This window comes from Papaver somniferum, chromosome 5, assembly GCF_003573695.1.
Source record: "Papaver somniferum cultivar HN1 chromosome 5, ASM357369v1, whole genome shotgun sequence".
NCBI lineage: Eukaryota > Viridiplantae > Streptophyta > Magnoliopsida > Ranunculales > Papaveraceae > Papaver > Papaver somniferum.
The window spans coordinates 203,511,052-203,526,001 of NC_039362.1; the positions used below are offsets into that span (position 1 = coordinate 203,511,052).

The 14,950-nt window shown below is 34.5% G+C and overlaps 1 protein-coding gene across 1 annotated transcript; it reads left to right on the forward strand.

Annotated features, from left to right (window-relative positions):
* The first annotated feature begins 12,189 nt into the window (after positions 1-12,189).
* LOC113284358 (probable carboxylesterase 18) lies at positions 12,190-13,445 on the forward strand. The gene has a single exon (XM_026533798.1). It carries the CDS (start codon positions 12,224-12,226, stop codon positions 13,346-13,348), a length of 1,125 nt encoding a protein of 374 aa, XP_026389583.1. The 5' UTR covers positions 12,190-12,223; the 3' UTR covers positions 13,349-13,445.
* Positions 13,446-14,950: the final 1,505 nt, after the last annotated feature.

The following is a 14,950-nucleotide window of genomic DNA, read 5'->3' on the forward strand; positions in this document are numbered from 1 at the left end:
AAATCGGAGGTTCAACTTGTAGAAGTGTATGTTTTTTCTTTGGTTATATGATGTAGCATGGGATGCAAAATAAGGCCGAATGAGGTGGAATACATATTTACTTCTTGAAGAGTGTTAGTAATCAAACACTATAAAGAATGGGTTACAAAGTTTGAAGAAAGGATGGGGTTGTGAGGTCTCATGTAGAAGCAAGTCCGGCAACGCTTCGAAGTTATGCACAAGATGTTATAGATTTATGTTCTTAAGTCTATGTTAAAGTATTCTTGATGGCTTGCACGTAATATCAAGAATGTGCCCGATCTCGGAAGCATGTACCACGGTAATATGGGCATTCACACGGTATATATTCTGAGCGAGTATGTTGGGTGTGATGGTGGTAAAAAGTATGTCAGATTAGTGATGGCTTTGGGAATAACTCAAAGGTTTGATCCTATTAATCACAATGGAGATATCTGATGGTTTATTTCAGATACACGATAATCATGACATGTGATGGAGTATAATATTGAAGCTAATTCTTCCTTTATGGATTAGAGTTCAATATGTAATTAGCTTACTGGTTAGGTGGAGCTAATGGTGATTCTTCTGGATGGTTCTCTTGGTGATCAATGATGGAGTCTGTGCAAGGATTCGTTAATGATGATTGAAGATTTTCATGGTGTTTGTGAAGCATGATCAATTTCACAAGTGTTCTTCTAATAGAAGATGGTCTGAAGACTTTTATCAACGTCATGGTGTTTTTTGGTCTAGGAGATGGTTCTATGGAGATGGGAGTTCGGATTTGAGCTTCAAAAGTAATTCTACGGGTATATAGAGATGGTGAAAAACTCTAGTGGAAGACGGATATGATTTCCTGTGATCGTCTCATGCTTGAAAGCATGATCCGGGGTGGAGAGTTGTTGGATTTAGTCGGTGGTAGAAGTTAGGGTTTTGGCAAACTTCTAACTTAATTAAACTTCTTCCTACAGTTTAGGAATTAACTTTTGGGCCAAGTTAGGGAAACTTGTTTCCAAAGTAATTTTCTTAAGGGCCAAGTTTGTGTCTCCATATATAGGACTAGAATTGTAGGTTTATAATAATACAACCTAGAAGAGTGGTAAATCCTTGTTTTTAGGATTTTTGGTCTCTTTGTTAGGGAGGGTCGTGTGCTACCGTGAAGGTCAATATCGGTGTGAGAGAAAAACTTTTAGAGAGAGGATTTTGGTGTTCTAGTTTTTAGGGTTTGGGCCTTCGTCCTAAACCTAGTTTCTAGTGTTTCCATATTTCTCCTCTGTTACTAGCAGTTGTAAATAAGATGTAGAAGAGAAAACATGAGGTGGGTTTGAAGAATGGTTAGATAATTAGTTTCTATGGTTTCTTCGATGGCGTTCTCGGGTATTTCTTGTTAACTCTTTGGGTCTTGTTTTGGGTTGCGGAAAGAGCATGTAATGGTCTTTGATTTAATGGAAGTTTTTCTAGTAGTGTTGGCCGTGGATGTAGCCTGTAAAGGTGAACCACGTATATCTTGTGTTGTTGTTGTGTGTGCTTCTTTATCTTCTGTCTCTTTTCTTATTTCTCATATGTTTGGTTCAAATAACCAATTGCCCTTTGTGATCCTGTGTTCCGCTGCGCTCGGGGTACCAATTTTCCCAACATTTTTATCCTTGGTGAGACCTTTTCTTTGTTGAATATGCCTCCTATAACTCGCTCGGTTACAAGGTGGAATAAAAAGGAAGCTCAAAAAGTCAGAAATTGCCAAGGAATCATCACAAACAGAGGAATGAGGAAGGTTATCTCAAGAATCATGTCTTTTTGCTTTTGAAAATCCAAATTTTACCGAGTGGTTCCCCACAGACGATATGTGTGAAGTTATGAATGGGTTTAAAGAACTCATAGGAAATCTTTTTACTTTGGTTCAAGATCGAGATAAACTAAAATATAAAATAGAAGAGACTAAAGCTGATCTTGCAGACATAAAGCTTCAAGTTGAAAAACTTAAAAATCAGAAAGTGGTTGCGGACAAGTATTTCGAGACATGCTTCAAAAGTTTGAGTACTGATGAAACCTCGGTAAACAATAAGAGCACCACTAGATATTAAGTTACATAATGTAAGACTTAATTCAGGAAAATAGACTTCAGTTTTTTATTTCTTTCAATAATTGTATAAGGTCTATTTTGAATAAAACTATCTATTATTTATGAATAAAATTTATTATTTTAAAAAATTTCTTGTGATAGTTTTTCGTTTACATAGCCTGTGTTTGAATGCTTTATATTATTTCTATGTGTTTGTGGGATGTTTGATTTTGGTTTTCATAACCTTAATATTCGATCTCATACTGTGTGAACCCTTATGGTTTGGGTGACTTTTTGATTTAGTGGGATTGAGTTCTAGCCCGTGTTGGTAGGATTTATCAAAGGATCATAAGGGGTTCCGATTGAAACTTATGTGTGAAAAATTCACAATATGTTGAATGGTTTTTGGTTTAGCATAAAAGCATACGTGTTTTGGGGTTTTCAACTTTTGCATCGCATTAGTTAAAACCGATTTTCAACCTTTCTCTGGTAAAGGTTGTATTTTGTTGTTGTTCTTTTTTCTTGCGAGAGGATGACAACACAACGGGGGAGAGTTCTATGTGAACTTGCGCTTAATGATATATCTTTCTGGGGAGAAGAGGATGCGGAATTTGAGGTAACGAATTTGTTAGTTAATCGTTTTCCTGTTTAAGAAAAGCCTGATTTTATTGTATATATTTTGCTTTTTCTTAACAAAATTTCGGTACAATTGATGTTTATTCCATTATTTGTGTTTGGATGTGTGTGTGATTCAATTGTTTCTGGTTGAGAAAAACTATTGTTATCTTGCTTCATTGTTTGGTATCAATTGTTTAGGCTTAACGAAATGTCGGTGCTTTAATGTCTATGTTTGTTTAAATTGCTTCCGGTTAAGATAAATAATTATGCAAGTTGATTTATTTGGTTTGTATGAATTGTTTATGGATTAACAAAAAAAAATCGAGATCATTTGTTTAGTCCAATTCGATTCCGGATAAGAGAAACTAAGTTAATTCTGATCTTAGTTAGACTTATCAAAGTGGAGGATTCGGTTATTCAAGTCTAATGGAATGCCTTAATAAGAAATACTAGTTAACTAACCTAGTACTTGTATTGTTTAAAGTGAAAGGTCTAAATTATTGTTCGAATAATTAGAACCTGGTGAGAAAAATAGAGTTAATTCTGATCTTTATTTTGGTCTTATCAAACAAGCAATTGTATTTGTACAATCGGTTTAGCAAAAGAACTAAGGTGCTTAGTCAATTTTTAATTTGCTAAACTATTAGGGAAAATTTCTTCGGGTAATTGTTTCCTTGATAACATATCAAAATAAAATTACTTTGTAATTTCGGTATTGATATTGGTTATCTAAAATGGTATATGAAACCTTCATGCTTAACTCTTATAGGTTATGCAAGTCTTTTAGATTTGTAAGATCCTTTCGGTTTGTCCTTTATTTTCTCGTACCTTTGTCATTTTGTGATAAAAATGGGGAGAAATATATGGAGTAAACAAGTGATGTAATTCACTAAGGAAAGGACAATGGTGCTAAAACGTTATATCTAACGAAAGAGTAAAGTATTGACTAAGGGGGAGAAACATATCATATGATGATTTGTAGTTATATAGACTACAAGAGGAAATAACAAAGATGTGCAGATTGAAAATCTACCTATCTCACCTTTAGGGGAGTATTAGATTTGTTATTATAATGTCAATAGCGGCATTTATGGATTGAATATATGCAGGTTATTGTGCTGTTGAAACTTGGAATCAAGCGTATGTATAATGAATTCTTGTAATTTGTTTATCCATATGATGTAAGAGTTTTGTCACTAAAATTGACAAAGGGGGAGATTATTAGAGCATTGCTCGGTTGAACCCACCAAGCGTTGGTATGTCAAGTTTGGTTGTCATATTTTAGTGAATCAAAAATCATTTAAAGAGTCGCTTGATTATTTACTAGAGTCAACTTCGTATAGGTTAGCTAGAAAGTTATTAGGATATGAGACTTACAAGTATTACTCGAAGACTTGAAGAATGTGAAGAAGTAAAGAGCTACATCGACGACATCATCCTTCCTCTTGAGGTTAGTAATATTTTGACTTGAACTGTTTCAATACTAACGTATCTTTCAAGTCGTGCTATATTGAAAACATAACTGTGAAGCTGTGAATGATTATACTCTAGTTAGACGTAGTATTAAGGAATTATAATACGAAGTATAACACCTATCTTTTGAACTTCGTATATAAGACATCGACATAATCGTAGGAATGATATTGTGATTATGTATGCGTATGGGTGAAGATTTCGTCATAGGAAACAATGTTTTACATTTGTTTAAAGGAAGTACAATTCATAAACTTGTTTTGTGAATCGAAAGGGAAATCTCTAGGCTTATTGGTATTGTTATTCATTGCAAATCTTTGGATTACAAATATGTGTGTTTAGTATAACCGCTCATAACTTGTTTATGTATCTTGGTAAAACTATTCACAATGCCTGACTTATGTATCGGTATGACTTTTATTAGTGAAACCAATCTTAAGTAATCACCTGAGATGGTATGATCAATATTTGTAATTGGTGTGACCATTCCTAGTCATTGGGTAACATATCCTATAACTTGTATAATCGATCACAAGTAATACCATGAGATAGTGGTAACTGATCCTGGTACTTAGTTAGCCATTTTATGGAAACTAGTGTAACCGATCCTAGTAGCCACTTGGAGGTAGAGCCGAACTTTGTGTTTGGTAGAACCGTTAAACCCATGAATGGTGATTGAATGTTTTTGATCAATCACATAGTTCTTGGAAATCAGATGAACCAATTCTAAACTCGTTTGGAAGTGTGGCAAATCGGTTCCAAGATTGTAAATATGAAAAAGGATTTACAAAGTAAAGATGTCGACATACTTTGAACATGTGCAGTAATTCTTATTATTGTTCAAAGATATTCCTTAATAACTAAAGGAGAATCCAGGATCGAAATAAATTGAGAATCTTTTAATTAAGGTTTTTAATTTTATATGCTTTTAATTTCCAGCAATTAAATGCATATCTTTAGAAAATAAAAATTGGTAATGTGCATAATCTAATTGGTGATTTTCTACTGAGATTTCGGTCAATATTTGGACAGAGCATTTCCAGGAATTATGAAAACCGATTTTGGCTTTCTTATATATCTTTGAGAATATTCGGTTTTGGAAATTTCTTGGTGTCCAAACTTCCTTGGTCTATAAATATTGAAGTTTGCATTTCGAGCAAACTAATCCTCAGAGCCAGCAAAACTACCTAGTTGTGTTGTTACTGGTGGAGCCGTCTATTTGTAGAGGAAAGTACCCTAATTAGGTGAAATCTCTTACGACTGCTCGTTTTAAAGACTTCTTTGGGATTGATAAGCTCTACGAGTATCGTTTGTCGGAAACTAGACAATTGCAGTTTATTATTAGTTTTCGATTGATTTGATTGACTAACGGCTATTGAACTTTGATTGCACCTAGTTTCTTTATGCTTGAGAATCTTCTCTTTTGATATAAGATTCGCTCAAACTAGATCGAAGTATCCATGGGGATCTTTAGACTGTTTGTAGATCTAAAGACGTCTTGTGATAATCCATCGTTAATAAACTCCGTTCTGTGTGTGATTGATCACAAGAGATTCAAGTTATTTGTGTGCAGGTGTTTATTGAAGATTTTAAGAAGATTTGAAGACAAAGAAGATTTCTTATTTGAGTTCGTAATCTTTGGTGTGCACAAAACTTGATCGGCTGGGGATCCAACTATAATCGGTTTATCTTTTGATAGATTTTATTGATTAGTTGCGTAGATCGGCATCAATACATTTCTTTGCGATTCATAGTTTTGATTGCATAGTCTAAACAATTACTTTGGTAGTTGTTAAATAGATTGATCTAAGAACCCGACAAAGGAGTTTATTGGTTAAACGGATGAGCCTTTTGTCAAACTCATATCACGTTATTTTAAAAGAGTTGTTACCGAACATATTTGTTGTTCCTTTACTGTTTGGAATACGAAACAAAGGATGTTCCAAGTGCGTGACTTATTATAAGTTTAAGGCGCAGGTATACTAAGGGAACTAGGTGAACTATAGGTTTAGTTTCTTGGTCTCAATTATAAGAAGTTGGTTTAGGTTTCGTGTAGCGGCTTAATTCTGAGAGTATTCAATTCTGGGTGCCAGGGTTTTTCTGTATTTGCGGTTTCCTCGCTAACAAAATCTTGTTGTGTCTTTTACTTTTCTATTTCCTTAATTATAATTGATTTATTATAATTAGAAGTAAAATACACAAACGTTAATTCCTAATTACTTGATAGCAATCCTATAGTGTTTGGTTAAGTCTGAACCTATTATCAAGTAATCATACTTCGTTGTTGTATTGTCTCGATCTTGTATCCATAGCCAATCACGCAAGTTATCTTGTTGTCGTATTGTCTCGATCTCGTATCTATAGACGATCACACGAAGTGTGAACCGATTCGTTGTATTGTCTCGACTCAGTCCATAGACAATCACTTTCGGAGAAAGGACTTATAGGTGGAAAAGTTTTAGATTGAGGTATATTTGGGTACCCTCGTCTTTTCAAACGCGGAGCAAGCTGAAAGCATGGGTCTTTGGGAAGCAGTGAAATGGGCAAAGGAGCAAAAGCTCTCCAAAGTGGTCTTTGAGCTCGACGCGAAGGTAGTAGTAGATGCAGTCAATAAAGATCAAGGTGTTGTGGACCGGAGATTGAGAAACTTGATCAAAGATATTAAACAGTATTTTATTTATTTTACTTCTTGGAAACTTAGTTATTTCCCAAAGAAAGGTACAAAGTTGCAGACATTCTTTCAAAATTAGCTAGAGTAGATAGTGTATCCCATACTTGGGGTTTAGTTTCACTAGAAGAAATTAGGCATCAGTTAGCTGAAGATGCTAAGAATGTAACTCTTTAATTCGTTTCTCAATAAAATCACTTTTTTTGCTTCAAAAAAAAATCTTAAATATTTTGGATAAGTATTTCTAGGAATTACCTTTCACCACGTTTTTTCTTATTGTTATTATTCTAAATAAAATCATTCTTCTTAGTTTTGGAGAAGGTTATTTTTGTTATTAAGTTCATTTTTAATTGATTATGGGTTTCTTATACAGTTAAACCTCGATAAATGAATGTCATTAGGACCCAAAAAAAATATTCGTTTAGCGGGGTTATTTATTTATTTAGACGGTATTTTCTTAACTAAGAAGTTAAAATGTATAAGGGAAGATCTACAAATTTACCTAAAGGGTATTAGTCAAAATTCTTATCAATAATTCAATGGTCATAGAAAAAAAATAACCAATGGTTAACTGGTGTCATTTTTAGTTTACGTTATAGAAATGTGATGTGTGATGGACGTCGAACATCTTTTAAACTATCCTAACGAAAATGATGCAATTATTGAATCTCCAACAGACGAAGAATTATTGAGTCAGTAATATATGATGAGAATGATCCTGAACCAAATGATAGTAGCATCATACCAAATATGTCATTCAGAGATGCCTTTCAAGTGATGATCACCATAAAAAATTAATTGCTACAACGTGAGCAAAATATTCCAGAAATTATGCAAGCATTACATCAAATTAAGGATGCGGTGCATTTTGGTTTGGGAGGAAGAGAAAAACAACCAACCAAAGATGAAGAATTAACTTCACATTTTAGTTTATTTCTATATATATTTTTATGTAAAATTTACTAATTATGTATATTGGTTTATTCTCATATATATATATATATTTTTTTTATATGAAATTTAGCAATTATTCGTTTATATTTCTATAGGGCCTTTAAGGATTCGATTTTTTTTATTCATTAATGCATTAAGCGAGGTTATTCATTTATCCCCTTGGCCCAAGTCGGGACCGGAGAAAATTATTCATTTGGCGAGGTTATTCATTTATCGAATATTCGTTTATCGAGGTTCGACTGTATCTAGAATCTAATGATGTGTTTTTGATACACAAAAAATAAGAATTGGGCTAGAAAAAAATAATCCCCATATCTTAACTAACTGAAGTTAATTACAGTATAATTTCTTTAACACATGGTTTTGGGACCAAGAAAGAGAAGTTATTATTTTTGTGGATAAAGAATTTATTATTTTAGAAAGATTACTATTTAAACGAGTATTATTACATTATTGGATAACGATTATTACATGAAACTAGTTGGAAGCCTAACAAGCTAAGCTCCAACGACATACCACTACATTAATTGAACAGGTTCTTTGTGCTAGCCTACCATCGAGCCTCATGAGTAGCCTAGCCAAAGGAACCGAAGCGGATGGGAGGGCCGAGATTGTGTCACAAGGGAGGCAAACTAACTATACCTTCCATGTTAATTTCTGCAATATTACGTTCATTGGGGGCTCGAACTTGGGACCTCCTGAAACGCATGAAATTTTGGGGAACGAGTATTATTTTAAATAATTTATATTGTATAACTAACGGCTTGACTAAAATCGCCAGTTGACTAATTTGATTAACGGATCAACGACCCAATTCAAGATTGGACAAATGTAAGACCCAAAGGCTCCTAAATCATGTCAATACTAAGGATTCGAACTTTGATATTTTCTGTGGCATACACTTTGCACATATTGGAGTGAACATTGAGGCACTTTTTGCATATTAAACGAAGGTGGAAGATAAATCATAATTTAGGCTTCTATGAACCGGTTGTTCAATGCAAAATAATGCTTTGGGAATTTATTAGCTGAATGAATCTGACCATTTGAATTCATACCTGACGGATATGAGTGGTGGCCATTTACTAAAGTGGAAATTTGTGAGGAATCCAAACTTGGACCCTCTTTCTTCCAAAAATCCATCATTAAGATAGTATATACGGGTAGCCCAAAATATAAAATGTATCGTTAAGATTAGTAATTCAAGATTAAATTTAGACTTTCACATTTTTAGATGGACTAATCTAACCTTTATCCACTGTATATTATTAACAAAAATTCAACAATAAATATCGTTGAATTCATAATCAGTAGATAATCATGGCGTTTTTCGTGGGCGATTTTGTAGGGCTTCAGTTTCTCCCTTTCTCTTTCTTTTTATACTTCAACCGTTAAACATGCTAAATCCTTTATTATCACCGTAGAAAAATCATTGTTACTCTCAAAACTCATAATCGGAGTTTATAACCATAAATAGGTTTACTGATTCATTTTTTTTTCTATTTTCTAGTACGTTTTTCTTCATCTCTGTTAGCATAGGGTTTGGAAAGGATTTTGAGGAGTTTTTTTTTCTTTTTTTTCTTTTTTATAATCAGGTAAACTCGTTTTTCATTCAATGCTTCATATGTTAATGACTTTTAAAATTGTTGTAGCCTTCTTCATATTAGGCTGTGCATGACTCAACCTATCTCTTCATGAATCAGTTAATTTCTAATCATGATGATTAATATTTTTTGCTTTTTTGTTTTTTTATGGGTTTTAGGGTTTGATGATTGTTAACTAGTGATATTTCTATCTATCACTTACGGCATATAATTACACTCAAGATTATTTTTTTTCAAAAGTTTAGTAGTCACTGATAAATGTAGTTATCACATGCCATGATAATTGTTGATTTCACAATATATTATGAAATCTGTAACTTTCAAATTTCACTGCTTTTAGGAGGTGATACTTTATCTTTTCGTGTGACAAAAAAGAGTACAGTTGAAAACTTAAAGTATTAATATTCATCTCAATCACCGTTTGATGATAATCATATTCCTTCGTCATTGGACCGGAAATAGTGTGAAATGCAAAGTTATCAATGGCTGTGATAGTTGAATTCATCAATGTTGATAGCCGAACTTATCACTGTATGTGATTATTGGAATTACCAAAGTTCGTGGTAATCAAAACTATCCAACTATCATTGTCTGTATAATAGAAAGAATGAAAGATGGCAAGTATGTATGGTACTACGAAGTTAAATTCTAAAGGGACCTTTCACAACCATTGTAGTAATCTTTGGTATTAATATTCGATCATTGTTTATGAAAATCATACTTATTATTGTTTAATGGATAGAGTATTCCCTCGGCATTAGACGGAAATACTGTGAGATGCGAAATTACCAATGGGTGGTAATTTAATTTATCACTGTATTTGATAACCGGGCTTATCACTGTATGTGATTGTTGGAATTATCAGTCTGGGATAATCAAAATTATCACTGTCCGAGATAATACTAAGAAAGAAATAAACGGAAAAGATGAACAAGGTGATATATGTGTTTTTAATTAGGAAAAATGATCAAAGGAGCTCTGTTTGACTCCGGGAAGAAGAAGTAAACGAATATATATAGGAATTACCGGCGAGATAAACTATCGAAGCGTAATTTTGGGGATTTTTTTCTATATTTTTGGCTTGTTGACTATTTAGCCGTTTTCACCGAAGATTAAATATGGTTTTCATTTTTAGCTAAAATTTCGGAAATTACTAGTCGTCAAAATAAAAAGGTTAGGTTACTTTAGTAAAGTAAGATCTTAATAACTAATAATGGGTTTCACATATTTCAAATGGGTCCAGATCCCATGTCCCCTTCTTCCTTGTGCCCTCATGTCCCTTCCTATAATGTATCGACACGTGTCTCTTATTTATTTCCCATAATTCTTACTGTTAGAAAATCTCATTATTTTGAGAAATGAAAGCCGAAAGATAATCACTTTCCTTTGTTGGCGTTAAACCAAATCTGAACCTAATATCTACTTGTTAATCAGCAATGTTTTCTGTTGAAAGGAAAAATCAACACAGTTCATAAATCATGAACGATTAAAAATAAAAACTATTCATGTGCCAAATGATCGTCAAGCACAACGCAAGCTGGATTTTGGTAAGAACATAGATTTCAGAATTTCTTTAGATGCTAATTCTAATTAAGAGTCAAATGCAGTGATAAATCAATTCGCTCGAGAATAAGCAAAGCACAAATTCCAGTAATGTTTGGAGAAGGGAAGGAGTGAATATCAATCCCACTTGGTTTGAAGGCTAGTTGATGATCGCAAGCATGAGTTTGAAGGATTATCTCTTAATATCCCATGTTCGTTACGATCATGTTTTAATACTCCATGCCCAGTAAGCTGAGGTAGATGGGGTAATCGTATCATTTTCTAAAACAACATCATCAAAATTTTATTCTACATGAATGATGGACTACTACTAATACCTTCGACAAAATACAAAAATCAAATCAAATTTTATTTTAAGCTTGGGTTTATTTTGTTAACGTACTGCAACTCACTGATGCATCTCATACAATTAAGAAAATATGAACTTGTTAAAAAAAATTAATATTGAGAAGAAATTTGATTCTCTTAGCGCCAACAAAGGAAAATATTTTATCTTTCCGCTATTGTTTCTTAAAATAACAAAATCTTCAAACTGTAGAAAATATGGGAAGTAAATAAAATACACGTGTCGATACATTATAGGAAAGACACGAGGGCACATGAAAGAAGGGGACATGAGATCTCGACCCATTTCAAATCTTAATGGTGGGTCTCTTATATATAGAAATAAAAAGAAAAGGGCTACACATATTTTTCCCCATTTACTAAACGTGCCTCTTGTTGATTATTGGGGCCCGGTTTATTGTTTGAATTACAGTTCGCCATATTAAAAGGTGAGAAGAGACTCGATTATTGCAGGTTTGGCATTGATAAGAGTAGTTAGACTCTGTCACACATGTAAGAATAGCTTTAGTTTAGCCTGGTGAGGGATACTAGCAACGCTTCGTGAATTTTTTGTGCCTGCCGCGTGGACCAAAAGTTGGATTTAGAAACTGTTTTCAAACTTTTTTTTTGTTAATAGAAGTCGTTCTCAAACTTTTTTCCCGACCTAACTTCTAACATTTTGCCGATCGAGAAAAAAAAATTCCTGTTTTTCTACTTCTAAAAATCGAAAAGCTGCTTACGAGAGTGTCTCGTGTTTTGCATGAGTAAAATGGCATGAATATCGATGTGGATATAGGAATGGATATGTGGACAGATGCAAAAGTTATTTGGCATTAAAGCTGGTAGTGGAAAATGCCGACAAAAAGTTATTAGGCAGTTGGCACCGAACTTGACTAGTAAAATTCTTAACTAACAGTCTTGGGTTAAATACCTATCTTCTCTAAACCTTTATGGTTTCAAACTATGGAAATTACAGGCTCCGAGATACTCCTTCATACAGGGTCTGAAAAAAAGATGTTTCCGCAGCGAAATGTCTCACCAGTTCTACCATGGATGCTGAGACTATCCCTCTCTTTTATCACCTGCTTTTACAGTGCTACTGTTCGTTTAAACGGAACGGTTAACAGAAGCTTAGTGAGCACATTTGAGTACTTCCTCAAGCGTCCAGAAAACCCGAAACCAGTCCATGGCGTTATAACCTTAGACAAGTTGATCGACTCAAAAAGAGATCTCTGGTTCCGTCTTTTTATTCCGACGGAATTTCCATCGAATGACGGGAACAACAAACTCCCTGTGATCATCTTTTTCCATGGCGGTGCATTCACGTTCTTGTCTCCAGATTTGATCATATATGACGCAGTCTGTCGACGTATTGCTCGTAAAATTCCTGCTATCGTTGTCTCTGTCAACTACCGGCTCACTCCAGAACATCGGTTCCCGTCTCAGTATGATGATGGATTCGACACTTTGAAATTCCTTGATAAGAATAACTTCAGCGGATTACCGTCGAACGCAGATCTATCACGTTGCTTTATCGTTGGAGATAGTGCAGGAGGTAACATAGCGCATCACGTCACCGTCCGGTGGGCTTCCAAAGCCAGTGAGTTTCCAAAAGTTAAAGTGATTGGGTTGGTTGCCATCCAACCTTTTTTTGGCGGAGAAGAGAGGACGGAATCTGAGATACGACTCCACGGAGCTCCGGTAATCCCTTCTGTCCAGCACAGCGACAGGCACTGGAAAATGCTTACACCAGAAGGATCAAACCGTGATCATGAAGCTGTAAATGTTTTCGGCCCGAACTCTAAAACTGATATATCCAAACTAAAAGCATTTCCTGCGACGTTGGTGTTCATCGGTGGATTCGATCCGTTACAAGATTGGCAAAGACGGTATTATGATGGGTTGCAGAGTTTTGGTAAAGAAGCTTATTTGGTGGAGTACCATAACGTAATCCATGCTTTCTGCATGATTCCTGATTTCCAAGAATCTTTTCTTTTGATTAACGAGGTAAAACGGTTTATTTGGAATCAAATCAACTCGAATAATATGTTTCGAATTTATGCTGAAGAAACACAGAAGAATTACTAGTGAAGTGCTATTAGTGTAATTGTTTTTGGTTGGTGTCTAAGATTAGTAGTAATATATTTTGATTTTTCTCTTTATAAAATTTCAAAACTGCCTTCCTTAACTCGTGAATGTTGGGCTTTTACGCTAGTCCTTACACTTTCCAAGCAAGATTTAGGCACTCAAGTTTTATGTTTCGGCTATGGATCACCATTAAAAAAGTATACTCCGATTTAGCCACTCAAGGTTTTCCGCTATTCACTACCATTAATTTTTGGGATTTTTAACAAACTGCCACACTTGCAAATCCCGATTCAAGAAAATGCCACCATTTTTTTCAGAGTTTATTAAATGCCACAACCGTTAGATATTCCGTCAGGGCCCACTAACTCGGTCTATAATCATTGAAAAAGTCTATACAACGTGTCAACATTACCTAACTACCCTTGAATTCGTGTTGGTCCAAACTCGACAATAACTCACACTATTAGGTCGATTTGAATCAGTCACAAGAAGCAGCATTACCTAACTACACTTGAATTCTCTTTCTCTTTCCTTTCCTTTCTTCTCTTCCTTCTCCTTCTTCTTTTTCTCCGGCGTTCCAGAGATGAAATCTCTGTTGAGAAAACCTTGCAGAAAATTAGTGAAACCAATCAACCGAGTGTGGTGCTGATGAGTTCATAGTTGGGTTTGGTTAGAATCCACGATTGAGTTGAAGCGAAGTGTTTCTGTGAAGGTTAGAGTTTGATGTTGAGTTTATTTGGAATTGATAAGCTAAACGGGATGTTAACAGATGAAGATCAAAGGGTTATTGCTAAATTGAAGTTGTAGTATTGTCTTGAAGAAGAATTGAGATGTTAATGAAATTGTGAAGAAATTAGGGTTCCTGAAATGAATTTCGAGATTCAATTAAGGGTGAATAAGAAGGAATTAAAGGATGGGTTGAATAGATTGGAAGATTTTGATGGATGAATTGAGTTTGATTGAGAGAATAGAATATTTGGGAATTGAATTAGGGTTGGTTAAGAACTGATGTTGATGGATGAACTGAATTGAGGGTTTAGATGATTAATTGGAGGTGGGTTTGATCTGAATTGAGAGTTACGGTTGGAGACTAGCTTAAGTTCAATAGTTAGAGTTTGTATTTGGAACTCAGATGAATTATGAAGTTATCTGGGATGAACTGGCTGGTGCTTGAGTAAATGAGTTTGAGGTAATTGTTCTTCTCTATGAATTTTGTTTAAGTTATGCAGTTTTGTTGTTGAATTTATGGACATATCTATAGACAGTGAATTGAGATGGATAAGATGAGTATGGTGGTTATGACATGAAGCCATGATTACAGTTTAGAATTTAGGGTTTGAATGTATGTTGTTGGTGTTGTCTATGCAGATGGAAGCACTGGTGGAATTGAGATTTAACAGAAGGAAAGACAAATTTGAAGCTCCTGTTGTTGTTGACTGATCGAATGGACATTAAGATCACTGCCATGGAATGAATGGGTCTGTGATAAAGAGGGGTTTTGAGTTGAGGTAGTGATTCATAGGCATGGTCCTAGTAGTGTTGTGAGATGATTGTGCTGTGAATGTGTTTGAGTTTGAGTTATGGGTTGCAGAGAAGAATTTA